Raw genomic sequence first — 20,493 nt, forward strand, 5'->3', positions numbered from 1 at the left:
GTCCCAAGTTCATCGTCGCCAAGGTCGATGACCCTACCTGACTATATAACGGTACATAACGCGTAAGGACGATTACTCTTACTTTTGACTCTATGCTAAGGTCAGATTGCCATAGACCGTAACTCTAGATGCACTATCGTCGTACTTCATTTGCTAGCCCATGATTTATTTTTTTAGAAATTTTCTTTAGAAAATATTGAAAAAGAAATATTGCAAAGTGAAGTTGTAATTTGGACACCCGCAGCTTCTAACGACTTCGCTACACCAAATGGGGACGACGACGTCACAGATAAAAAAGGGATGTAGGCATCTGCGTCAAGTCACCGCAAGTGCAAAGCGGAAGATTGATTGCAAGTATTGCAAGACTTTTCTAAAGGCTCTTATATTGTATCGGTGTGGAAAAAAGTGTAATTACAGATACCTGTAGCGCCAGAAATTGGTGGTGGCTTAAATACATAGTCGTGATGATATGGATGGAATTTTCATTTATTATTATTTCAGACTATTAGACAAAACAAGGTCGACGACAATACGAGCTGCCAGGCTTCGGTTGCGGATTTGCGCCTTATTGAGTTGTAAGCGGTGGCCCGGAGTAAAGCGATACACCCTACTGAGCACACGAAGTTTCTAATACAAATTCCAATCATCATGAAACTAAATTGTGGGTCAGTCGCCAACGGTAGATCAAAGGGTCACGGGATATTCCGTGGTCAAAACTACTGTGGAATGTTTATCTAAATATTACTTACATGTCCCGTGAATGAGGTACGCAGAAAAGCAAAGTAATAAATTTTTTGTGCCTGATGGTCGCTTTTTGGATCGAAGCCAGATTCAGGGAGCAAGTGTGACCTAACCCTGTGACCAAATATCTCTTCCGAAGATTCACCGTTAGTGAACAGGTTTTTCAAAATATACATATATGCAATCAGAACGAGTAAATTTGCATATATTTTCTCCGTTAACCCATCTGGGTTACCGTGTTAAAGTATTCATATCTTAATGTTATTAACAATAGAGCCTGTTAATAACGGTTCAGGATGTGGCATCAATAACGGAAGAGTTGATCGACCTCATTGTATACAATACAGTATTATGCAAATTTATTCTATAATCAATAGCAAGCTTATAATGCTTATAAACATTCTGCAATTTAATCATTTCACGTCGTTTCATGTTGTTGTGTTGTCATTTGTTTATATTAGACTTAATTCAGGCAAAATTACCTTATTTGAGGCTCACAAACAAAAATATCTAATCATTTAAAACAGATTTATTGACGTTCCAGGTTATAAATTTCTTTTTCTTATAATTTCAAAGTTTAAATGTGGCATTGAAATAATTAATTTGCTTTAAGATCTGCAATAAAGTAGTAGAAGTAGAATATTACTATTAGGCAACAAAAACATTATTTTGCTTTTGAATAAGAAGAATGAAAACAATCTTAGTTTAAGATTTACAATATAAATTAATTGATATTATCAAAACAGGTATTGAGTCTATGAATCAAATGATCGGTGCTGTTAAATCCGACATAACCTTCCACCTTAAGCAAAAAATAGCACCTAAATCGAACTCTTACATCCATCATCATTTATATTGATAGTTGTATTTAGCTATTTTTTTTGCAGAAATAAATATAAATAATAATATATAAAATCAAATGTTTACGGTTTATCTCGCTACGGAATTTTTTATTTATATAGTATTGTCTTTTATTAATATAACTTTTACACATTTAAAGAAAAACTTTATTTTTTATTTATATTGAGTTTTATTACCACCTATTAATGGACCAGAGTAAACTTTAAGAGCAGTGTTAGCTTAGTGCCCGCCTGAGAGGTCGTGTGTTTTAATCGTGGCTGTGCAACAATGGCTTTTCTGTACGCATTTATACCTCACTGATACATTAAAGGAAAACGAAAAACGACGCCTGCGTCAGAATTCTCGCGAGGACTCTTTCGCGTACATTTTAAAACAAGACCTGAAGGTCAGTGCTTATCGTCGATACAGAGGACATGCACGAACTACCCAAGCCTGGTTTGAAACCAACGATTCGCACTTTATAAGAGCTGAAGACTGGCCCTCATCTAGCCCAGACTTCAGACTTCAAATGTTTAGCTGTAGAGGACATGGCCTGCTCTAAAAGACAGGATGACATTGTGTATCTTAAAAAATCTTTTGAGCAAGCAGTGGCAAAATTTCCCTTGGATACAGTACATAAAATCTAAACATTCGTTGCCAAACAAATAAAGGCCTGTACAAAAGACAAAGGTCGCCATTTAAAATAGATTTATTTTTTGCTGAGGTGTAGAATTTGTACGGAAAAATTTTAATAATACTCCATTACTTAATTTTAAAAAAAAGTGAGTGTGTACACATGTCAGAAGTAAAACTTCTTCGTAAATTAATTATTACTAAGGTAAAAGCTCTAATAGATGACCATGTATCAGTATATAATCACTCCATATATTTGTATATCTATATTCACACTCTTTACGTGCTAATGATAATATAAATAAATAAAAATTCGCGTCTACTGCACAAGATGTTATGCGACAGAATTGCCATCTAAAGTTCTAATATGTAACTAAACGAAGACATGAAATAGCGTGGTTTTTGTCTTGATCTCCCTTCACTCTCTCTCTCCCTTTTCTGCAACAAAGAGGCTGCACGTCTTTGTGATGTTTCATCGGCAATAATTAACTACACTTCCAAAAGTATAATTTGTATAAGAACTTATGGCTGGACTAGGTACTACTGGGACTATATTCCCTTGGTTTTATCATATTTTCAATAAATATTCTAATTTTCAAATTGATGAAAGTTTATAAGCATTAATGAAATGTTAAATTTATAGAAGATAAGCCATTTTAAATTTCTAATACAACTTGTAAACAAGATACGCTGACCTCTATTATGTATATGAGTTCAATGACACATTAATTCAATGTCAACTCCTAGAAAACAAATTTGTAACTTAATTCTTTAAGCGCTATTATCCATACTATAATGACTGGAATTTTTCTTATTCCATTAAAATAGTGGAATGGGAGCTGATTTCCTCTAGACTACTGTTTCATTAAGCATGTTGCACTGCTGAATACTAAATATTAATTAAAAACTATACAATTGCAGTAAAAAAATATTTTTAATAGAAATGAAAATTTAAATTAACACATTCACTTTTTATTATTAATTCTTTTATTCAACTTGTATGAAATGACTCAGCCTACGTCAATCGCGTAAAAATGCATTTATGATTTGCATGAATGCAATTATGACGAAACGTAATGGAATCGTAATCCAATACGTTTCGTCATAATTGAGGGGGAATTCAGACCGATATTCCGAGAATTGTTTTTAGCGGGCCGGTGTTTGACTGTTAACAAAATATTTAAATATATGGTAGATGGGGCCATGGAGGGAAAAGCTTAAATGATAATTAAGATAATAGATGCTACTATTTTATAACGGATATTAGGTGCTTATATTGTTTTATCTTTTTTCTCATTGCACATAGACGATTTTACGATGAAGTATTAAAATAATAAATGCATTGGAAAATTGTTAAGGATATCTAGCAGATCTGGTTTGAGGAAAATAACCGACCCTCATGACGTCATATGTTGAGGTTGCTCATCAAGCCCATTAACGCCTGCCCTGAGAACATATTTGGACAAGGCGACGTATTTTTACATTTAGACGCTTCATTCGTTTTAGATTTATTTGTGATGTAGGCATTTTCTATATGTGTTGCTCAGGGAGTAAATAGTTGCTCAGGAGTTCCGACACCGGCATGGTTAGAACTGAAAAATCGATGACATCCAATTACTCACGTATGTGTATTATTTTCGTTCATATTAAATTTTTTGGTAATAGAGAGAGCCTTCCACGCAGTCTTGCCTTCGTTTTGCCAATAAATATATTTAACAATTATTAGTGCTCAAATAATTGATTCATCAAGGACCAATCACGGTTTATGTATTCAATACAATTAAATCTGCAAACAGCGAGTATATTGAATTTGTTTTAAATGTGTAAATATTATCAGGTGATTGCGGTTGATAGAACACGAAGCACTGTGTTCATTGTTCAACACTTTAATTCATATTCACATAAACATTTTGTTTGATTTAAATATTACAACTTTTTTGCGTTGTATACAATGGGTTTTAAAAAATATATATTACTGCTATAATACTTTTACTACGATATAATCATAATTAATTTCTATAATAATTTATGAATAACCTATAAATAATATATTCAAGTAAAATCCTGACGGGGTAAATATTTTCATTAAAGTAAGATATATTTTTTAATATATGTTCGCTATAAATAATAATAATACAGTATTTTCCATACAATCTTTTTGGATTGCAAATTGTTTTACGAAGTGCTCCTCTATATTTTATGCGTAAAAGAGCTCAGTCTACGTAAAACTAGATAATAATAGGAGACATTATGCGCAATTTGATTTTATTTAATGATAGTAAATTGGACCTTATATTTTGCAGTCAAGTTATAAATACATATATTTGCAAGAGCGTTTCGCTGTCGTTATTTTTTTTTTGTTAAAGTTGAGTTTGAGTTTTGTAGTGGCAAAAAAACAAATTTAACAAATATCAACTATTATACATAATAATTATGTCTCAACTTACTTAGTATTGCTCCTCATATTGTAGCTGGTGGAAATGTATTCACCGTCCGCACTGAAACAAACAAAACAATATTAATAACGACCTCGCTAAGTTTGCAACTGTTGTGGTATACCCTTTGGCATCAGACCCTTAGACAAAGATCAAGATCATATAATCTGAAATATTTAAAAATTAAAATGCGATTGCTTAATGTATTTTCGTAAACTTAACTTAGCACCTGATGGATGTGTCATAGGGATATTATAGTAAATTTTCAAAAATTAAAATGATGAGTACCAATTTCGACGTTCAGTATTTTCATAGAAATAGACTGGAATTCTAATTCTAGGATAACAATGTTTCCTAAGTCTATTGTTAATGAATAGGTATGCTCGTGGGCTAATTAAAATAAATATAATTAATGTTTGAATTTAAAAAAATACAGCAACATCTTTGATCATTATGTGTCTATCCATCTGCTTAAGGTTATCTAACCCTGACACTAGCTGAGGATATGCAGCAGGTCGCTTGGAACGAAAAACGGATGTTGCATAGATCCTTGACATGCGCAGTGACAATAGAACAATGCTGATTTCATTTCATAAAAGCAACTTAAACTTAATCGTAGTAATTTCTTCCAGGTAGCAAAATATTTTAATACTTTCTTTAGATTTAAGAACATGTAAACCTCAGTCAGAAAAAAGTCTTAATTATATTGGTGTATTCATTTAGAGTTGTGGGTAATGTTAGAGGATCCCAGATTACTCGGCCATTAATGGCCAATAATATCCTCGAGATAACTAGAAATTCGGTTAGGTTTATAGGTAATAAACATTTATAAATTGCTTATATTCAATCAATGTAGAAAAATATAAAATTGATTTATTTAATTGTATCATCTCATCTTATCATTATAATAATTATTATTTATTATACTATTATTATAAGTTTAATAAAATTTATCAAGAATATAGGTGACAAAAATTAAAGTTAAAAGTTACTTATCAGATTTAACTGGCTCAGTACTAACTCATATACGTTAATTAATGTAACCGTTAGTATAAAGGCAATGGTACTCGCCATGGGATCTTGTAGTGATCATATTATGTGTGACGAGAGCAACTGTAGAAACTTACTTTTAATTCTACTTATTATTACAAGTATTTAACGTAAAATCAACCATGTTTGTAGATCTTATTTTTTGTTTATGTTTTTATATATCTCTATCAAATATCAACAACAAAAATGACGAAATACATTATTATTCTTGGCGTTAAGTTACGCGATAAATTTGTATCCTTTAAATTTGTGTAACTTGCAATAGGGTTGACAATTCCGTTTAGAAATATTAACTATATTTATATTATCTATTTCCAAATGAATAATATAATTATAAATAAATCCAAATATTCAGATTCGGGTTCTTTTGCAACTTCATCACCTTGATCGATTACGTGTTGTGTTCGTGTTCTCACTTTAATAATATAAGTTAGTTCTACCATTTTGCCTGGTAAGCTAAGCGTCAGTTTATTATTGATATATTTTCTTAAATGTAAAAAGCAGGGAGCTCAAGGATGTCCTTCAATTAATTTTTTCAGTTCTTTTAATAATGCCTGCTAAAGAAAAAACTTGGCGATTTAATCTTTGTTAAACTTCTGTTAAGTCACTTGGGTGAAATTCTGTTTCTAATCTAATCTGTATAATGTGTAATGTAATAATGTAATCTAATGTGTATAATTACATTAATACTACGATAAATTATTTATCTGAAATTTAAACCATTAATTACACCCAAAATTTACAAAACAGCTTAATTCATACTAAATATAAATGTTTTAAGTTATTCTATTGGCGTAGTTACAACCCTATTTTAGGTAATTGATAAGGCACGTAACAAGGAGTTTCCTACTTCAGCGGTTTTCACGGAAATATTATTAAATTACCATGTAATGTCTACAATAATTGCGCTCTCAGCTTGTATATTGGTGTTTAAAACTGTGTTCTACTTTCCCTAGCCAACTCCCATAATAACAGCTGTTTAGGTGCAGAAAACTAGACTAAGCTAGATTGGTCTTAGACTAATTACGCACGGGAAAATTAAATTGATAATTATGTACAACTATTATTCGAACGGAATATACACTATATAGTGATGTATATGACTATATAGTCAGAGATCAATTCTACGTTACACAACCTATATTTCAAACAATTCCATCTGATTGTACATATTCATTTAAATATACTTCTGTCCTTTTTCAACACAGCGTGGATACACATTATAGAAAGAGACGAAGTTATATGGTCCGTAGCAATTTCAAAGCTCATATAAACGTTCTTAATTTATTGAAGATTGTTTTCTCGCTTTGGTCATTATTATCGGTTCAAAGCAGAACACGTTACAATAATCTGTGAAACAAACGACGTAAAACGTCTGGCCCATCTACATTTATCAGAATTCTCTTGTAAGTATTTTGTTTTAGAATGAGGTAAAAATCGTGATATGCATTTAGCCTTAGATATCGCGGGAAAGACATGCTCAATCTAAGTATGCAAATTAGATTTCCCTCGTTCAGGTAGTACTGGTTCGATGTAGGGCCACTTTCGCCAGTAATTATGCACAATTACCAACAGCCGCATTGGAACTAATATTTTAATAGCGACCCAATTGAATTACCTCCCGACGGCTTCAACTTAACCGATAAAGTAATATCACAAGATAGTGTATTCTTAGAATAGTTCAGATGCGAACTTGAATGTTTCTATAATATCATTTAGCAAATTGGAATTTAATTCTATTATTTTATATCAAATTATATGTAATAACTAAACGTCGAATCGTCTTGATTTGTTAGTTTTTTTTTTGTTGTTTTGTTGATAATTTTAATTGATGTATAAATTTTGTTTTTCTATTTAAAACGTAAGTTATTTGTAATACAATTTTTAAATACAATATAGGCGTCGAGTACAAAAAATATCTTTAAATCATAGCTCAAACAAAATTCCTGACTTCACCATTTGAGTTGATCGATCATGATCGATGCGGAGTTGGATGAGTTGAAAAGCAATAGCATAGTAAAATATAGGTACGCACAAATACTACGTATGTACTTTTATGTCCTTCTTCCTCTTCGATACTATATTCGACAGTTTATACAATCAAATATTGATATTTCATACATTTCAATGACGTGGGTGTGCGAAATTTGAATAAATAAAATTTTACTAGCCAATAAGTTCTTATAATATACGTTGAACATCGAAAACAAGTTCTTGACTCAGTCCTGTATTACTTATATATCTCGAAAGATTAACCTTCTCGCTCTGTGGTTATTTGGTGGACAAGGTAATCATAATTGATGGAATTTATATAGCAATTTTTTTTTCATTAATCTGGATTTTTTTTTAATTCCCTGAGGATTCGTTCGTTTCTTTTTATTATTTCTAAATTAACATTTGAAACATTGAATAATATCATATCACAGGGTGTGAATGATGTTTTTATCACTAGTCAACATTCAACTTCAACGGTTTTGAGCGTCTCGTAATATTTCAGAAAATGTCAGCAAAATATGATGATTTTTATATTAGACTGCTTAAAGCCCCTATCTATTTATAAATAATGTTAAATTGACGATATTTTACGTCATAAATACGATAAGAAATTGATCTTCTATAATAAATAATTTAAGGTCACATTTCGTCGCAAACTTGGATTTAATAATATGCATTTAACAATTACTTGAAAAACGTCTTGGAAAAACAAAGAGTTTTCAGTGAGTCATTTCAGTATTGCCGTTTGGACGTTACTCGGTAGGTACCTTTAGGCTTAAAAACCACATGTTCAAAAATATTTTTTATTGAGTTCTGTTCACATATATGGATTCGTAAACAAAGGCATTTTTGCATTTTCCTTTACTATTGTTGAGATATCATCGCCGCTATTAATACAAGGGCCTTCGGTTAGAAGGTGAGATACAAAGCCCGTATCGAATAAAAATAAAACTAAACTATAAAAGTAATGTCTCTCGCGTCCTACTGACAGGCTAATGCAGTGCTTAATCTCAACGGTTTTATTATTATGGCCATTTTTATGATCCAAAGATATTATGACGCATCATCTGCTATGTTGAAGCTTGCCTGCCAAATCGATCTATTGAACATTTTATTAAAATGTGTTGCTGTGGAGATCTCTAGGCTATTACGATAGTCAAGTTTGTTTTAACTATTTATCAAAATATTTACACCCGATTAGAATATCTGACTGATAATTGTAAGAACTTCTATATTAATACGACCTTTAAAGGACCAATGCTAATAAATTTACGATTCTTAGAGATTTTAACACAGAAACTTGTTGCTGACGCATTGCATGTGTAGCTTACCAATACACGAACTCGAAGAACATAATATGTAATATGCTATTGCCCTTCTAATACTGCCTCCTATTATGTGATAGTTATACAAACCCACAAACAAGAGTTACGTCACATACTTAAAGCATTTTATGTAGTAAACATATTATACCGCGCACAAGAACAAAATCTCATACAAATTTTAAAGACTCATGACTCGGTTCTATTCGAGAGAGCGGGGTGAGCAATACCCGCTACGGAGTGGCCATTTTTGCAATGGCTACGTTAATCTGCCATTCCTGATTAGGAAATTACTTTTAATCCTCTTAGTAAACAGTTCCAATAGACATGTTTACCACTAAAATACCACTATAATAATAAATACGCATGATTCTTGCAATACACATTAAGTTTATAGTTTAAATTACCTACGCATAATGTCAAAGTTAAGTATAGGCTTTGATCATTTTCAACGCTATGTATACCTTGAGAGTTGAGACAACTTACAGACTCATCCGAAGTAAATCTTGTGTATATCGTAATGTAATACGGGATGAATTTCAATAATACCCACAACCCTATATGTAACAGAACATCATTCAATCATTCAAGTAGCATTATATCACGTAAATGACTTAAAACAATTTAGGGCTATCTGTGCTGCAGAAATAGAACTGCAACTAATGCATAGAGCTGATTTAGTAATCGACATTCAAATGGTGCAGAAAGGACGATACAAGTTACAATAATATATGGATAATATGATTTAATAGCATCAAAAAAGTGATGACGATAAATTAATTAGTATTTATCACTTGAATCTAAAAGAGAGGTTACGTCCTCCCTATTTTTATCTCCACGAAGATGGTCAGCAACTAACCAACGAGTTATTTTATTTAATGTTTTCATATACATACAGTTTGATATTTACTCAGCAATGAATATCATGATTTAATTCGTTGTTTTTATTTGCGAATGAAATAATTCTAGTCATCTTCTTTATTGTAATTGTATATTTATTTCTATGAGATTACAATTCTTATTACGTAATATTATTCTATTACATCGCAATCAAAGTTACACGTGATACACGAGATACTTTAAAAGTATTACGTATATTGTTGATGTTAAATCGCAATATTTACGTAACAATACAGTAATACATAAACTCTAAGTCATTCTGTGTATATATATGTTATCGAAAACGCGAAATTTTATTTATTAATGACCCTAATAGTCAATTTTCAAAGTGATCAACTTTTAGTTTGAAATCTATTTAGTCGTAACACGCTCCCTTATCGATAAATTAGTTGATACATAGCTACAGACTTAATAATAAAGTCAGTCAAAAAAAGAGAAATATGAGCAAGGTTACCATTGTGAACTAGTATGAAAAATAATTTTATTTTAATTAAGACCACGCGCCACTACGAGAGACGTAAATCGTAATTGCATATGGATTACTGTGAAAATTATCGCAAGTAATTGGTACGTAATGATTTTTAATAAAAATAATTTTATAAAATAATTATATTTCTGATACATATTTAACAGTTCAACAGAATTTCATTTTTTTTACAGCAATGAAGTTTCATTCAGTCAGGGACAACCTTGACTCAGGGACATGGGCCCGCACTTTGAGGTCGATACGTTCTTAAGGATTAACATTGATTTTAAGACTGCGCTACGAGAGGTCTTAAAATCAATCTCTGGCTTTTCTTCACTAGCAAGTGCGAAGTCAAATATAGCCTGTTTCCGCCGGTACAAAGCAACCTTATCGAGTAATTGTGACGCGTAACACGTACAGACAGAAGAACAAGGCGCGGGCGCTTCACTCGTAGCCAGTAGTTAGCAATATATTTATACGCATTGTCCACCTGTGCGTGAACTGTGTTCGCGTGGGAAGCATTATAGCGATTTTATTGTCTAGCCACAACACACTTTAGAGTTTAAAAACATTTTACTTTCATATGTTTCCAATTTATATGACTTCAAAAAAAATTGGTCCGATTCGGTTTTGTGTTCGCAACGATATTGTTAACACATTTTTAAATTTTCAGTCTTGAAAACTTATTAATAATAAAATATAATATGCAACGATTTGTTTATCATACAGGGTATTCTCCTCTAAATATTTTTATATCAAGACAACTTTTTTATTTATTCGTAATTGAAAAATTTAACTTTCATTACGTAATGACGAGGTCCATTAAAATTAACCAATTAATATGCCGTTAGGTTGACGATCTCTGGACATTAAATAGTTTTAATAGAACTAGCGCCAGCGAGAAAAATCTGTAATAATTCAATTCGAGCGTTGCCGTTTCACGGGTATTCTCTAGTATACAATGGTGACGTAACACGATTCTGTTTCTATTTATTGTAGTCATTAATTCTTATAAACTAAACATCGTTTGAAAATTAATTAATTCAATTGTTTAGGCTCCTCAAAAACAGGATAAATGCTATAAGCGCTCAGACACCTTAAAACAAGGAAAAGTGTAGTTTAATTGTCCTCTCAGAGTATACGAAGGATATGACCTTTATACAATTCACGGTCCGACTCTGACTTTGGTATTCCAATCTTATATTGGCTTTACAAATAATGCATATAAAATGCGAATAAGCGGTGTAAATAGAACGCGGATTGGGAAAATTCATAAGAGGTAAATTTATCTAGACCAATAGAGAATTTAATTAGTATTTTCTATTGGATAGCAAACAGTGGTTTTCGAATCCTTTATCAATAACAAACTTTTTTTTATATTTATTGCACTGTTGTCTGATTTCCTTGATCAAACAAATTGTACTATTTTATGGTTGGTTGTTTTAGAATTTTCTAAATCCGCTCGAATAGTTCTTGAGATAAGCCCATTCAACCAAATAAGTAAGTATACTTATAATAGAGACAGTTTTAAATCTAAGACCCAATAATCAGCACTTTCTACAATTTAAAAGAATGATTTGAGAAAATGTTTGTCTGAAATAATGTTTGATTAAAATTCAATATGCCTGTGTGTTGCTACTGAAATACTGGACGACCTTCGAGAGGTTTGGTTAGTTTTTATTCGAGTAATACCTAATGCTTGAATTTACCTTACCACCTTTTGATACGATAAATATTATAAACTACTAAAAATGAAATAATTCAATTTTGGTAGGAAATCTGAGCCTTATATATAACGTATAACATTGATTTTAACGTAATAACTTGCGAGCCCTCTCGCACTATAAGTGTCTATGAGCGGCGGTATCTCTTAAGATTTTCCGTTTTTTATAATGAAGTATTACCTAAAAGTTAAGACCAGGATATTCTGTCTCTGTAGGCATTTGAAGCCCTCTCTTGCCTTCATCTCTATTGTTTATGGGATATAATTTATATAAAAATCCTACTTACATAGTAAACAAGTTGTTTAAGATTTTATACCGCTTCACAAGCGGTTTAAAAATTACGAACTTTTAGTATGACGGACGATAAATGAACGATGGGAATTCCCATTCTGAGTTGAACACACTTATAATCATTGATAACCCTGACGATAACCTTACTCCATCGGAATTAATTGTATGTATTTATAGCTAACTGATGCTGCCGAAATAGCGAGTAAAATTAGGACAAAATGTATTCAAAACCTATTTAATATTCTTACTATAAGTTGATAATATTTTTTTTAATGTATTCCTGGGTAATAGATTATAATATATTATATTTATATTATTAAGTGGAGCAGTAAAAATAATCTTGACACTTTGCTGTGTGAATCGATTCACACAAAAATCGTAAGCCTAAATGTATCTCAAATCGATTTAAAATTTTCAGCTGTATCAAGGTAAGTATAAGCTTCAATATACGGAACATAAGTTAAATATATGATTCTGATCTCCCGTGCTGTACACATAGTAAATGTTTCACTATTCATAGGCGTATAATTAGAAAACCAAACCGAAAAAAACATCTTTCTCTGTGTATACCAGAACATTTCATAACTTCATAGTCAACAGTTATTGGGCTATATAAGGTTCATGCCTCCGGGAAGAAAGACAAACATTTATTATCACCTACCCATTACATTTTGTACCTGTGGAAAATTTATTCAATAAAAGACGGTCTAGTAAGTTAGATTGGATATATATTGGATCTGGACGTCGTACGAAGCTAATCCTATAACACCTTATTGCGAGGCTAACTTTAAATATAAAAAGGAATATTTAGACCCAAACGTATGGAGCGGCTTCGGTCATTTCTGTATTAACTTAACACATTTGTATGTCAATTTTCTTATTAGTTTTTATATTATGTTCAAAGTTATAATATTATTATTATGATTGTTTTAAATATGCATATAAATGTAAAATATTATATTAAAAAAATAATTACATATTTGAAACGTGTGTAAGTAGAAAACATCATCAGGATTAATTATTTTTCATTTAGCTAACTTTATAGTTGAACTTCAAGTAATTGCTGTAATCCAACATTCATGTAATAAATAACGGAATAGTAACAAAAAATGTGCAGTTGCGGATTGCGAATAAAAACTTATAACGGATTACGAACTGAGGAAAAGTAGAAATTTATATTTATTTACATAGAAAATGAAGAGTGTTGACTTATAATTGACATTTCCATTATTGAGTTTTCCTTTTCCCTATTAAAAAAAATTTCACTTCAGCTTAGGGCCTCAGGTGTAAAAGCAACAATTTTCAAAGCAATCTTGGGAAAAAAGACGCTTTGGTAACCGTGGCAACACGAGACGCCAACCCAGTAATATAAAAACGCCTCAGCTCACATTGATTGGCCTTAATTCAAATGATATAATAATTATTTGTTAAATAAACCAAGGTCCATAATAGTTTACTTTCAATACTTTCGCGAGACTTTTTAAAAATAGCTCAAGAAAAGCCATACCAATATAAAACTAGTCTTATTTATACGTATAAATGTAAAAATAACAATTTGTCAAACTGGAGTTTATATTTTTTGAAAGACCTTGAAATGTATTAACGAGAGAAATTAATTAATAATGCGATGTTGCTACAAATCTTGATATTTTGATAGTTGATTATATTATAATAACGCGTTCCAATAATAATGAGTAAGACCTTTTTTTTTTAATTTCTCGTAAACTCTCGCAAAGCGTTTCGATTATAAGCTTATGAGCTATTTCAGATATCATTAAAATAGGGTTAACCTGGTTTAATCTACTAATTATAGTTTATAAATTGTATAATTTATAAATCAGTATCAACTGTGATTTAAATATTTGTCTAAAACGCGTTTTAATAAAATCGCTAGACTTATGAAATAAAATAACACTTTTATATTCTAAGAAAAAAACGTATTGTGAAAAAAATTTACGTTGTTTTCAAAAAGCTCTTAATTTAAACCTTTTTTTATTTTTATTTCCGAAAACCTTTTCTCTCAGAACGCTCATTGTATCTTCTTAAGTTGACAAACTTTTTTTAATACAAAGAGGCTTTCAGGATGTAAGAGGAATAATTGAATTTTCTATAAATGAAACTTATTACGTTCATAACATTTTTATATAGTAACCATCTCATAGTATTTCGTGCGAGACGATTAAGAATTTCAAATATCCTACTTTATATTCAAAATAATACTCATAAATTTGTTGACTGATAATAACCATTAATCACCATTCCTCTTGTGATTGCTATTTTAGTCGTAGCAGATATAATAATAATAAGAATTACAATTACTTTAATGACTAATTACAAAAATCATAAATAGCATCGTTAACGCCTTGTTAGTTAAACAGATCGTTTATAATACGATTAGTAAATAGTAATTTGCGACATTAATTAATAACATCCTTAATATTGTCCATACCATTTATCTTTAAATCGTAAAATAGTTTTTACGATATAAAATATTATGATTTTCTGATTAATAAATTAAATTTTCCAAAAACATGCTAATGTTATAAATGGGACTTTGAATATTATTATTGCTCTACAGTAAAAACACTCCAAATTTTTTTGCTTTTGCTTATTCCAAATAGTTTAATACTTAATTAATAAATCAAACATAAAACTGAATAAACAGGCCGTTTGACATATCGAAACAGATTTTGTCATCTCAATTATGCCGTTCACGACCCGTGTTGCGTAAAAAATCTCACACGTTATGCCTATTCATTGCGAATACATTATTTTTTACTCATCTACGTTAACGGACAGATAAGGAAATAATCGCAACGGACGTTTAAAAGTAAATATATAAGAATTGTTTGGACTTACGGGTCAAGGTAAGGGATATTTGAGAGAACGAATTATAACTTTAGAACATCGGTAATAAAACACAGACTAACATGTTGCAAAAAAACTTTCACCTCACGCATACAGACATGCAAAAACGTGTGTAAATAAAAAGTATATACTAAATAAAAATTCGCGTAGCGCCGTTGCAAAAACTAAAAATGCCTTACCTCATTGAGACGATGTGGTTGTACGTTTGTGTGTAACGACGGCCGCGGACGATTGCGCTCCACCTTGGTCCGTTTGAGGTGACGCGCGCGGTGCGACTGACTCGCGCGGCCTCCAAGATTACTTTTATTACATTTCCCCTACCGTGAAAATGCCTGGCTCGACAACCCTAGAGCCTAGATCCACAGGGCTCTACGCGGAGCCTTCCGCATACAAAAATACATACTATCGTGTACTCAATAAACGATCCGAGAAAACATTTCTATATTTTCTATTACTACCTATTATTTGTATCTATATTATGAAAATCAAATAATAACAGATTTGAAGTTAGTTAAAGTGTGGTCTAAGATTAATTTAACACATAATTGTGATTTGTGTTGATAGATTTTCTACGGCGCATAATCTTACTCTCTGAGGAACATACTTAAATCTTATTATTAATTAGTAAGATGCCTGCTTTTTCTTTACTACTTTACCCTTTAGTTCCTGGCAGAGATATTGTTTCAAGAAGTGGCAGTAAATTCACAATTATTAGAAACATAATTTTTTTTTATTCGTTCAAATTTACTTACATAGGTAACTTTGTACATTTGATTGAATTTGTAGGTAATTCCTATGAATTTTGTGTGCAAACGGGATAATCACCGTGAGCGTATACAACATAAACCGTTGTAACTTTTACAAATGTAGACATGTCCACTATAACAGAACTAAACAACAAAGAAATCATTTTTGTTATTCATAATTTAAAATTAATTCGTGGTCATACTTGATGTACTTATTTAACTTATCGGCGTACCTGAAGTATGGTAGCTGAAGCCATGTAATCAAAAGTGTTGAATTATAAATGTAAAATGTACGAGTATGCTATAAACTGTATGGCGGACACGGCGTCGATTTTTCGGCCTTAGTCTTGCTAATTTCCTCGAGATATTTTCCTTCGGTGCTCGTATTTAATATTATTCCTTTCTTAATTATATTTGTGTGATAAGTCTTTAGCAATATTGAATGAAATTACTATATAGGTACTTTAATTAAAATAATGTTAAGATCTTATCATTATGACCGAAGTATAAAGTTGAGAAATCTACTATTCACCACATAAAACATTGATTGAAAGCGTAGAACGTTTCTCGATAATATAAAAAGTTGCAGTGATTACTAGAAAATTGACAATTTGTCAATAATAGTTTCTTTTTCAATTTCTCTCGTATCATCCTTACAAAGAACTTTGCAAATTTCAGTTTCATTATTACAACATAATATATTCTTAAGCCGAATAGATTATAAGTGTGGTCAGCAAGACTACGGCTTTATATTTTTATATCAGAGAAAATTACTGTGGAATTTTTGACTATTTTATTTATTCAAGTTCACCACATCATATATAATTCATTTTCTACAGTATTTATTACAATTTCTCTATTCCTAAATACATGACAATTACAGAGATCATACATTTTACAAAAAATCATTAAAAAAAAACAATACAATAATAATATTACGCCTTTCACTACAAAATTAATCTTATTATTTATATTACCTGTCTGTGTTAATATTTATTAATTTAAACGATGATATTGTTATTTAAACAATAAATTAAATAAATTTAGACCAAGTTATATATGGACAAGTGTAATTTCAAAATTTTCAAAAACAATATTAAGAGCAAATTCTCTGGAACTATTTAAAATTAATTGATTTTCATTCGCTACATCTACGAATAACTTTTCATCACTACATAGTATAAAACAAAGTCGCTTTCTCTGTCCCTATGTCCCTTTGTATGCTTAAATCTTTGAAACTACGGAACGGATTTTGATGCTTTTTTTTTTAATAGATAGAGTGATTTTTTTTTATTTGAGAGGAAGGTTTATATGTATAATAACATCCATTAAATTGTGGAGAAGTAAGTGTTATTTTTGAGGTTTCTAATGTGATGTCGTAAATAATTACATTTTTTCCGCTTACATTGCAAACGCAGGCTGAACCCTACGAGTTTTATCAAAATAATGTACTAAGTATTGTACACATTGAAAAGGTCTACAGAAAAGTCCGTGATGGTATAGGTCTATCTCTTATGGATAACCCACATTTTTATATACAACGTTCACAGATTTTCTGTAGTGTATTTAGTATCAGCATTGCACCCGTGCGAAGCTGGGACGGGTCGCTAGTTAATTATAAAAAATGATTCTTTACATATGGCTAGATTTATTATCTCTTCTTTAGTTTAATTTTCTTCTATACCTTACATTTTAATAATAACCTTAGCATATATTATATGCTAAGGTTATTATGTTATACCCGAGCAATAAGCATTAAAAATCTGTGTGACGAATTAAACTTTAGACTTACTCTTAGTTAAACAATGAACTCTTACAAAATGTCAGCCATAAATCAAGGCTTTTAACAATAATATTTATCCTGATATACTGGTTGGAAGGCTTCAACACTATGGTGTGATGACAAAGCTTTCTGATAAATTCATAATAAAGGTCTGAGTATGAGGTCACGATTAAAGTTGTGCGTTATGCCCTACGGTATTCAAATATGTGGTGCTGCTGCAGAGGATCAATCAAAGAGTATATGTTTCCAGAAGGGAGTCGGTATAGAATAGTTTAAAGGAATTAAATAATAGCCTTGTTGTATGTACAAAAATATAAACGATTTCAAATCAAATGTCGACTTACACCAGTATAATACTTGAAACAAAACAAATCTGAGCTTTCGCCCAACCATTAATGATTATTATTGCTCTAGTTCAAACAATTTGTATGACTCAAAACTTGGCAATTAAAAAGATTGACGGAGAGTTCCTTGCCAGTTCTTCTTGCTCTCTCTTGACTTGCGAACTGAACTTGACGAACGAATTTAGAATCAATTTAACGTCATTTCTTTTGACATTCATAAGTTTACTTGGTTAAAATTATTTTGGGCCTAGCCCGGGTTTATTTAAGAACCATGAAGGTATCAAATACGCGCTTAGTAATAGATTATTATTCCGTCAGACACCGTAAGCATGTAATCTGAAATATACCTGTTCTCATACCCTTCAAAAATTATAAGTGATTTCATTTTATTTTTAAACTTCGTAAGCAAAATGTGGCCTCAACATCTATGACTAACTTTGGTTTTCATATCCTTTAACTCAATATCGCTGTACCTATTTGCAAAATTTTTTGATATCAATAATTTAAAGGTGTGTTATATATTCTATTTTTAAAAAGCCTTTTTGTATGTCATGAAAGAACCCTTACAATTGTTATCAGTTAATGTTTTATTGTTTTTCTTGAACAATTCGTATATTTACGATCACACATTGAAGCAATACCAGAAATTGTTTTATATTAATGTAAAAAATTAATGACTTGAACCTAAATAAATATTTACATTTTATATTGGTATTTTTTGATCGCTTATCTTGAATATGTACTTTCAATTTGATTTAAATAGTTAATAATAGATAACGTCCGACTACGAATATCCCAAGAGATTTTATGTTGAATTGTTATTATCAACACAGCATAACTATATAAACACTGTAAGTTGGCTACAGATTGCGGAAGCATCTCTTATTTGTATTCCTATCAATACATTGCCTTCTCTAAGAACCTCGACTATTAGAGTACTAGCTATATAGATCATTATAAACATACACTCAGCATCATTAAATAGTTTCCTATTAAAGTTAAGGAGCAAAATTTACAACATTTGAGCTTGACTAGAGAGGACCTAGTAAAAGCTTTTTGTTTTCAAAAGGATAGATCCCAGAAATGCTGTGAAATATGATTTCAGTTATCGTTTCAAATAAGGAACTTTTATGCACATTACACGTAGTCATTGCGGACATCTACTCTTTAGGCAAAAAGGTAGGTAGGTTTCTTTGACACCTCCATTTGTGTTAGCTGAAAATAAAATAACCTTAACAATACAGCTATGGGATATTCTTGTTATAAATCACAACCCATTTTTATCTTTGTTTATTCTTCACAAGCAACAGTAATTAATTTATAGAAACGTTCAAGAGAAAAATATGTACTCGTCTTAACAGTGTGTTCTGAGTGACGCCTGTTTTCTTCTTTTCTTCTAAGAAAACCTACACAATATAGTATGTACATTTTTTGTGTTTATCTACGATACGCTACACAGCTAATTGCGAACCTTTTTTTCTTAGCGTTAACTGCTCTAGAAATTATTCACATAACACGTTTAGTCAAATTACGTCTTTAGAGATGTATAAAGTTCAGTAACCTCTACAGCTGTTTACTTCGGGTTTGATCGATGAATTTTTCATAAAATGTAAATAGATTCATATTATCGGTAAAACGTTAGCACATTTATAACAATTTTGCATCAAATTCTATATTTTTTTGTGAATTCAATAAAAATTATTGTAGTTTAATTATCATGTAACGTATGGCTTTATTGGCAAGGGCTTCCAAAGTATTCTTGCCGTGACTCTCTAAGTGTTTTATAAAACTACACACAACGTTATGCACATGTGAATTAAATGCGCCTTTCAAAAAGTTGTTCATGAGTTAAGTTTGCATGGCTATACAGTTTATGCCAGGCGCAATATGTATTTATATTATAATCGAAATTCTAAAGCATAGACTGAAATTGATATTTCTATATAATACCTAAGATAGATAGAAGGCGTAGATTTTTCAACTAAAGATCATGGATGGCGAATATGTTTGCAGACGCAGAAATGTCTGCAGCCTTAGTTCCCAGTTTCACTAACACCAATTTAAATACATGCCATTTAACATTCCTGTTCTACTCTAAAAACCATGTTATACTACATTGTTAGGAATTATTTATTTACGCCATTTAGTCACTTTAAATCACTGAAACAAATTTGGAGTATTTTTATTAAGAGACCAGAATCGAAGCTACTCGGCGTTGTTAGTATAAACAGAGAGGTAAAACCAAATCGAAATTCCTTTAGTTGACTTCTATTTCGTTATTACTGATTGGTTTAAGTAACCAAAGATTTATTTTCTTTCTATATAATTGTATGATGAGATAAAGAAAACACCAAA

At 30.9% G+C, this 20,493-nt stretch overlaps 1 protein-coding gene across 1 annotated transcript in view; it reads right to left on the reverse strand.

Annotated features, from left to right (window-relative positions):
- LOC110995631 (neprilysin-2) overlaps positions 1-15,536 on the reverse strand; it is a 30,342-nt gene extending 14,806 nt beyond the window's left edge. The window contains exons 1-2 of the mRNA XM_022262892.2: positions 15,445-15,536; positions 4,662-4,712 (exon numbers count right to left, since the gene is read on the reverse strand). Coding sequence (XP_022118584.1) covers positions 4,662-4,712; positions 15,445-15,449 — 56 coding nt within the window. The 5' untranslated portion in view covers positions 15,450-15,536. The remainder of the gene's footprint in view (positions 1-4,661; positions 4,713-15,444) is intronic.
- Between the last annotated feature and the right edge of the window lie 4,957 nt (positions 15,537-20,493).

Source organism: Pieris rapae, chromosome Z, assembly GCF_905147795.1.
Source record: "Pieris rapae chromosome Z, ilPieRapa1.1, whole genome shotgun sequence".
In the NCBI taxonomy this organism is placed as follows: Eukaryota; Metazoa; Arthropoda; class Insecta; order Lepidoptera; family Pieridae; genus Pieris; species Pieris rapae.